General features: G+C 55.4%; 1 protein-coding gene across 1 annotated transcript in view; it reads left to right on the forward strand.

Moving 5' to 3' along the window:
• The first annotated feature begins 619 nt into the window (after window positions 1-619).
• Window positions 620-8,292, forward strand: part of LOC101623442 (chymotrypsinogen 2-like) — a 13,259-nt gene continuing 5,586 nt past the window's right edge. The window contains exons 1-4 of the mRNA XM_012730457.1: window positions 620-671; window positions 2,304-2,407; window positions 2,948-3,128; window positions 3,980-4,117. Of these exons, the coding sequence (XP_012585911.1) occupies window positions 620-671; window positions 2,304-2,407; window positions 2,948-3,128; window positions 3,980-4,117 (475 nt within the window). The remainder of the gene's footprint in view (window positions 672-2,303; window positions 2,408-2,947; window positions 3,129-3,979; window positions 4,118-8,292) is intronic.

An 8,292-nucleotide genomic window follows, 5' to 3' on the forward strand; every position in this document is an offset into this window, starting at 1 on the left:
GGTCCTCAGTGGGCCAAAGTGGATAAGATTTCAAGCTTCATTTAAAAATAAGTTAAAAGTTTTAAAATGTCAGGTCAAAAAATAGTGAATGCTCAAGAAAAAAGGAATGCGGCTAAGCCCGTGAGGTACTGTCCTGCCTCCTGCGCTCCAGCCTGCGTGTCCCGGCGGCTCTGAGGCCCTTTCCTGAGGGGCTGGGCCTGCTGTGTCTCTGGCCTCAGGGAGTTTCCTGAGCAGGTAGAGAGGCAGCCTGGGGTCCTGGGCTCTAGGGGCTGTTGTGCAATTGAGTCCTGGGTGCTGACTCTGGGTGCCCAGGACAGAAGGGTGAGGGTCCCTTAGATGAGTCTTTGCTATGTACCTGCTGTCCCCATGATGGGCCCAGGGTCTCTGGGGCCCACAGCTGGGAGCTTCCCCCAGGGGTTGCAGGGTGACAGTGAGCCAGGAGCTGCCCTTTTCCCTGTTTCTGGGGTGGCCGGCTGGAGCCAGCCAGGACTGGTCTGACCCTGGGAATAATGGCTGTCAGGCCAGGCTAGGCCCAGAGGGCATGGGTGGGACTAGGGCTCCCGGGGGATGTAAAAGGGGCCCAGAGGAAGTGGCTTCACACCTCCCTGATTACAGCACCATGGACTTGTTCTGGCTTCTCACCTGCTTCACCTTCATCGGGACCTCCTATGGTGAGTGTTAATATCTGTGGGATCAGTTGGGCTTGAGAGGAGACCTGAGCCCTGCTGGCTGCACCTTACTCACGGAGGTGATCTCGATGGCACAAGATCTCTTGTCCCGTCCATGGGTACTTTGAGCATCTGTCCTGTCCTCAGTAAAGGCAGTGAAACTTCCTTTGCAAGAGGAGAGAGGCACGTCTGGATTTTTTGAATTCTCACAGCTGGGTCAGGTGTGCAGCAGAATCACGGGCCTAAGAGGATGGAGTCCAGGAGGAGGCCCAGAGGGACAGAAAGGGGGTGGTCATGGGAGAGACCCCATACAGTCTCTCAAGGACTCTGCCTTCATTTTACTTAGTGCTGGGTACTGCTAAGTGGTTGGTTAAAAAAAAAAAGAGTACTATATCATGTGTCTGTGCTTAGGATATAGCAAGTGTCCCGTTTCTCAGATTTGCTTCAGGGATCTCTCTGACACCCACACCAGGCTCAGGACCAACCCCCTCCCACTACCCCTCTCCCCGATACCCTTTGGGATATCTTTGACACCCCCACTAGGCTCAGCACCACCCTATACTCCCCCCTCCCCCCGGGAAGGGGCCTCTGCTGAGTCCCCGCCTGTCACTCTGTGCAGGCTTCACACACTCACCCCTGGGGCTCACCCAGAACAGCGGGCTCCGTGGGGGAGCCCCTCCCTGTGTCCCCTCCCTGTGCCTGTCACAGCTGCTGTCCCCACTGGGGTGAGACCTCAGGTCCCTCCCTGCACAGGGACCAGCCCCCCTGCATTGCTAGGACGCGCCTGCAGGGGGCGCCGCTCACAGCGCCTGCTGGTGGTTTTCTGTTCTTAGGAGAAAGATGAGGAGGACATGTTTGGAGTCTCCAGCTTGAGGGAGTGGCGGGGTCATGTCCCTGGCCCCAGCAGGGGCAGGTGCTGCCTGGAGCAAGGCCTGGGGGACCCAAGGGTGCCTGTCTGTGGGAGGGCTGGCCCTGCCCCCCTCCTTCCTGTGGCCGAGTTCTCACTCCCCTGGGGCTGCTGGGGATCCCGTGTCCTGACCCAGCAGACGTGTCTGCACATGTCAAGGGCCAGTGTGTCCTCCCTGTTCTGGAAAAATTTATGTCACTTGTTTCTATTTATCTGATATATCTCTTTATGATCTGGATCAATGTCCTATGTTTTAAATTAATTAATAACCCAACTTATGCAATGAAGGCTTTCTGAAATTCTGGAATAAAGAATGTAGAATTGTAAATTAATTCCATGTGCTATCCCAGCAGGCAAGTGTTAGACAGGGGACGTCTCTTTACTTGGGCTGCTCTGCTTCTAACTGCACACCTGTCCACACCCATCTCGGTGAGGTTGTTCTCTGAGGCCTGGGAGAGTCAGAGGGGGCTGAGTCTCCAGCAGGGGTTGGGGGGACAGGGACCCTGATTTCTCCACCTGTGTCTGCTCCTCTGGGCAGGGGCACCCGGATGGAGCACCCTCTGTCCCTCTGCATCCCTGGGGGTGACAGGCCAGCAGGCAGGGGTGTGTCTTCCAGTCTAGGTGCTGGGTGCCAGGAGGGAGTGTGGGTGGTGCTGTGCTGGCTGAGGGTGCAGCAGGTTTCTGCAGACTCACTGGACCTCCCCCTCCCCCCTCCCCCGTGACCCCAGGCTCTGGGGCCCCTGCCAGTGACCCGGAGCTGAGCATTTCACCCAGGATCATCAATGGGACAGACGCTCGTCCTGGCTCTTCCCCCTGGCATGTGTCTCTGGAGGTGAGGACAGTCTCAACCTGAGTGGGGTCACACTGGGGTACGGCTCCTGAGATTGTGGGGCATCTACCAAGATTGGTGTGATGACTAACTGGACTTCTTCCAACAGTCTCCCTCTGGAGGACTCCTCTGTGGGGGCTCCCTGATCTACAGGAACTGGGTGATCACCGCCGCCCACTGCACAGTCTCGTGAGGCCGGGAAGGGACCTTACGGCAAGGGAGGGGTGTGGGCTCCTCCTTAATCCTTACCCACCTGCTCCTCCTAGGATATCTGACTGGGTTGTGGCTGGGATGTTTGACAGACGTGAACATGGGAATAAAATCCAATACCTAAGGATTGCCCAGGTATGCCAGAACCCGGGGGCACTGTTCTGGGGGCTTGGATGAGGGTTTGGGGACAGAAGCTGAGGAGAAGACAGAGACAGGAGTAGCAGATGGGCCTCAGTTGTCCTCCTACTTTTCCATGGTCTCTGTTCTCTGAAGGGAGCTGTTCCCACCAGGAATTCATTTGTCTCACCTCATGCTCTTGGTCCTCACCCACAGATTGTTATGCACCCCGAGTACCACTTCAGCACTTTCTATGGTGATATCGCTCTGCTGAAGCTCTCAACCCCTGCCGACTTCCACCGCATGGTGTCCCCCATTACCCTGCCGCATGCTCACGACATGTTTTCTGTCAGTTCCCAGTGCAAAATTATGGGCTGGGGACTTACCCACCCTAACGGTGAGTGGCGGTGGCCTGACCTCCCAGAATGCAGGTGTGGGCTTGGGCTGCTCAAGCAGCAGGTGTGACGCAGGGGCTGTGCTTTGTGGCTTTGTCCAAATTCTAGCTCTCCTGTATATGTCCCACATTCTTTCCTACAACCCGTGAATGATAACCTACCCAGTGAGCATGACGCGAGGTCCAGGATGCTCTTGAACTGTCAGTCTTGCAGACTGCTCAGTTCCAGCAGGCCCTGCCTCACTCACTCACACCATCAGCCTTTGGCTCCCTGATCAGCCTGGACTCGTCGTAGCCCTGAGTGGGCAGGGTGCAGCCACCATGCATTTTCTGCTGGTGGAGGGGTTCCCTGGTACAGGTCCTGAATTCCAGCCCGGTACCTCTCCCCACGCTTGGTCCAATCTGAGCATCTCCTCCGGCGTCCGGAGTCCTTCTGCCCAGTCCAGGGAGCAGCTGCCAGGATGGGGCCGTCTGTAGGTCAACCATTACCCCCAGCGTGCTGGTCTCCAGTCAGAAGGATGTCAGAGCCATTCCCTGGGGAAAGATGCTGTTCCTGTGGCACCCATCCCCCCACCCCCCAGCCTGGCAGGCCCCAGGCCACACCAGGCAGGCCAAGCAGGGCTTGTTTTTCAGCTGTGCATGGATCCAAGCCAGCTGGGCCTGGGGTGCAATCAGGAGCAACACGTGCCTTTGAGATTCCTAAGCTCTAATGTAGGGCTCTGGCTCTGCACCCTGTTGCTGCTGTAGGAAGACGGGGGCCAGGGATGGCTGTGCTCAGTTTCCCTGGTCTGCTCCACCCAGGTTGGGCTCGTGGGGGAGGGTCCTGAGTGGCCTTGGCTCCTCTGTCTCTGCAGACAACAAGAAACCTGACAGGCTGCAGGAGGCCTCCGTGACACTCCTGACCTTTGAGGAGTGCAAGAAGTACTGGGGCTCCCAGTTCACCCAGGACATGATCTGCTTCAGCGGCAATGGCGCCTGCTCCTACCTCGTACGTGTGGCTCTTACCTCTGCCCCCCAAGTCAGCAAAGGAATGCCTTTCCTCAGATTCCCACTACCCGCTGCCCTTAAGGAGCTGGGCAGTGCTGGTACCCTGAGAAACCGGGACCAGCACTCACGGTGCCCACAGATGACCCGCTCACCAGCACCTGGGGCATACTTGGAGGGTGGGGTGACTTGGTTACTTGTATAGTCCCCTCATGTTGAGATATTTCTAACTGATGCAAAGGCCATATTGCTGACTGACTCCCACTTTTCCTTCTACCCTGCACCCCATAGCAGGGGGCAGAGCTGGGGTGCTATTTGAAATGGGATTTTTCTATTAAAATACAGGGCCCACCTGGTATTTCTAGGTTCCACATGTGTGGGGCAGCATGAGACACATTTGACTAGCACTTTCAGTCCAGGATTCTGGTCCTTTCTCCACAGGGTGATGTTGGTGGCTCCCTGGCCTGCAGGAAGAATGGAGCCTGGAGACTCGTAGGCATTGTACTTTATGGCAGTAAATCCTGCCCCACTAGCCGTCCTATGGTGGCCATTAGTTTGCGTAATTTCAAGCCATGGATTGAGTATACTGTGGCTCACAAGTGAGCCTCATCTTCCCATCCCAGCGCACTTTATCCTCAATAAAAGCCTCTGCTCAGAGCCCTGACTGCTTGTGTCTGAGACTGGGGAGTGGTTGCAGTGCCCCTGTCCCCCACCAGGGGGCAACATGACCCTCCTTTCCAAGCTGCAGAGCACAAGCAGGTTGCTGAGCCTAGGGAGCTGAGGCCTTTAGGTCTGGGCCTCCCTGCTCAGGGTGCCCCTGGGGGGAGAGTCCACACACCTGTTGCAGCCTCATTTCTCAGCCTGGTCTCTGCTCCTTTGGTAGCTGGGCTTGTCCCAAGGAGTTCTGTGGAAGGCACAATGCTCCAGGCCAGGCCATGAGTCCTCCTAGCAGGTTGGGCCCTGGGACCAAGAGGCCCCCCAGGCTGGCTCATCCCTCTCCCATGCTCCTGGCACCTTGCTCTGCCTTGAGCCCCCTGCATCCCTACCCCAGTCCATCCACGCAGTCCCCTACCTTCCCTGCCTCTCCCCAGGCCCTGCACACTCTGAACTGAGGCGCTGGGAGAGCTTCCTTCCAGCCCCAGAGGCTGAACCAATGTCCTTAAAGTCCCCATATATCCATTTTCTTCTTCTTGATTTGGTGGCTGCTAGTAGAAGCTGGATCAGCCTCAGCTCAGTCCCACACAGGCTGCAGGGGCTGGGTCCTGCCTGGGGGTGCAAGGCTGGTCTTTGTGAGCATCACAGACTTGAGGCCTGAGGCCTGGGCCTTCATTCCTGTTGGGTTTGTAAATGGGGATAACTCACTTCATGTCTCTGTCATTTGCTATGGGGACATATTTCAGAGAGATGTGTCCCCACCAGTCACTCAGTGACCCTGATGCAGTATAGAACATGTAGGGCATTCTCTCATCTCTTCACACGTGGTAAGAGGATTCAGCAGAGACAGAGTGGGGAGCAGAACAGGCAGACTGACGAAGTACACTGCTAAGGGGAGCAGCCGGCGGGTCAGGAGAGGTCTGCCACGCCATGTTGTCACCTCCGGGGCGGGGATTGAACTCGTGCAGAAATGGCTTTAGCTTCTCAGTGCTGTGCTCTAACCCACTGCACCACCAGGGAGGGTCTGGCTGGGTCATTTTTTTTTTTAAAATATAATAGTTTATTTTTACATCATTTTGTATATTGTTTTTTCATCTCAATTGTAATCCCCGTGGGTTTCCCATCACCGAGTCACCCTGTGCCATCACCGTAGTCCTGTGCACTTCCCTCCCCCCCTGTTTGATCCCATTCCCCACTCCACCCCCACAAAATGTCTCTGGTACATGGCTATTCATTATTCTTTTTCTTTTCTTGCCTGGTCCGTTATACTCCTGCTGTGAGCGAAACCATCCGGTATTTTTCTTTTCCTTTCTGACTTATCTCACTAAATGGCTGGGTCATTTTTGAGGCCCGTTCTGATTCTGCCTCTAAATAGCAGACTGCCAAACTGCTCACACCCAGGCTCTGCTCTTCTTGCCTTTATATCTCCTTTCCCTGCACCCCGCTCACCATTCCTTGGCTGGGGAACTCCCTGTTCTCTGGGGGTGAACCCGTTGCAAAACTATTCTAAAACTGAGGAAAAGTGACAACTTCCCTGACGACAGGGAGACCTGGGTGGCTTCAGGTCCTGGGCTCTGCTCAACCGTGCGTAGAGCGAGACCAGTTTCAGAGGACGTGGCTGGGGGAGCTCTGAGAGGTTCTGTTCTGTGAAGACCCAGGCCAGACGGGCGGGACTCAAGAAGGGGGCAGAGGAGGCTTCTGTCTGCCCTCCACTCACCCCGGTCAGTGAAGGGAGCAGAACTGCCCTCGGGTCTCTCCTCCGCCTCTCCCTCCACCTTCTTTCACCTCCCCCACCTTCTCTTCCAAGTCCGCCCTTCACGTATTTCTCCCCCATCTCTGCCCACTTCCAATGCACGGCACCTGCAGCTCCCAGAGCCCCGCATGGAGGCTCTTTTGAGGGTATCATTTAAACAAAATAAAACTAAGCACCCACCCCGGGCCAGCTGGAAGGCTTGGAGACGAGAATAGATGACGGGACTTGGCAGGCCGCTTTGAGGCCCAGCAACAGCCGGTTCACTTCGAACTGAGTGTGGAAGCTGGGCCAGGAGACGTTCGTGTTCAACGTCAAGCCCAAGACCTGACATCCCAGGACTAACGGCCCAAACCCACTCCCAGTCTTGAACACCCGTGAACACAGGGTATAGACGGGAACCCGGACACCTTTGCGAGCAGATCTCTGCCGTGCCTTAGCAATGCATTTCTCTAACCCCGCTCCAGCTCTCCACTGTCCCTGGACAATTCTTTCACCTCATCCCTCCTGCTCACCCTGAGCTTCTTCCCACAACACTTCTTGTCACCGTCTGAAGTTTCCATGCAGCGTGCCCAGATGCACGGTGGGGAGAGTCAGCAGAGTCCCCACGTCCACAGGGGCCCTCGGGCGCAGCTTGTCACCTGCCCGGGTTAATGGTGAGCAGTGAGAAAGCCAGGCCACAGCTCACGAGATTTTTTTTAAAAAACAACTTTTTTTAAAAAAATATGTAATAGTTTATTTTACATCATTTTGTGCCATTTCTCATCTCAGTTGCAATCCCCTTGGGCTTCCCATCACCAAATCACCCATGTGCCATCACCATAGTCCAGTGCATTTTCCCCATTTTTGATCCCATTCCCCACTCCGCCCCCACATAATGTCTCTGGTTCATTATTTTTATTATTTTCTCCCCTGGTCCTTTATACTCCTGCTATGAGTGAAACCAGCTGGTATTTTTCCTTTTCTTTCTGGCTTATTTCACTAAGCATGATCTTTTCCAGCTCCATCATGTTGCTGCAAAAGGCATGAGCTCACGAGATTTTAAGAATGTTTCTGTACTTTTATTTTAAAAACTCCCTTGGCTAGACAAGGTTTCTCTAGAGTTTTCCCTTATTTTTTCGTGAATGACATCTATTTCCTCACTAAATGTTGATGAGAGCCCTGAATTTCTCTCAGCCCCCATATGCACTTTAGAGTTGTGAAATGAATGAAAATTCCCCAGCAGGACACACCCAGCAAACCCCACTCCAGGCCACCTCGGGCACCAGGAGGACCCGCAGCAGCTGGTCCCCACCCTCCTCCATGCGGGGCTCTGGGAGCTGCAGGTGCCATGCTTGGAAGTGGGCAGAGATGGGGGAGAAATACGTGAAGGGCGGACTTGGAAGAGAAGGTGGGGGAGGTGAAAGAAGGTGGAGGGAAGGGCGGAGGAGAGACCCGAGGGCAGTTCTGCTCCCTTCCATGGGCAGCATGTCCTGCCCCAGGGCAGGTGTGGGGTGTTTGGACTTGGAGTCTCTGCTCTGTCCTGGTTTTCTGGGAGCCTGGCACCCCTTCCCTGAGGTTGCACCCATAGTACCTGAGACCGCTGGGCCTCACCCCCACTCCTCGGCCATGCCTGCTTGCCTGGGCGCTTGCACAGACTGGGCTGGATCATTTTTGAGGTCTGGTCTGATTCTGCATCTGGACAGCAGACTGCCAGCCGCTCACACTCAGGCTCTGCTGGCCTTGACTTTATTGTGCAGGTCGGGGCCCTGTTTAGGGCACGCAGCTCGTAACAGGTGT

This window comes from Condylura cristata, unplaced genomic scaffold, assembly GCF_000260355.1.
Source record: "Condylura cristata isolate star-nosed mole 26May11 unplaced genomic scaffold, ConCri1.0 scaffold00028, whole genome shotgun sequence".
Classification (NCBI taxonomy): domain Eukaryota; kingdom Metazoa; phylum Chordata; class Mammalia; order Eulipotyphla; family Talpidae; genus Condylura; species Condylura cristata.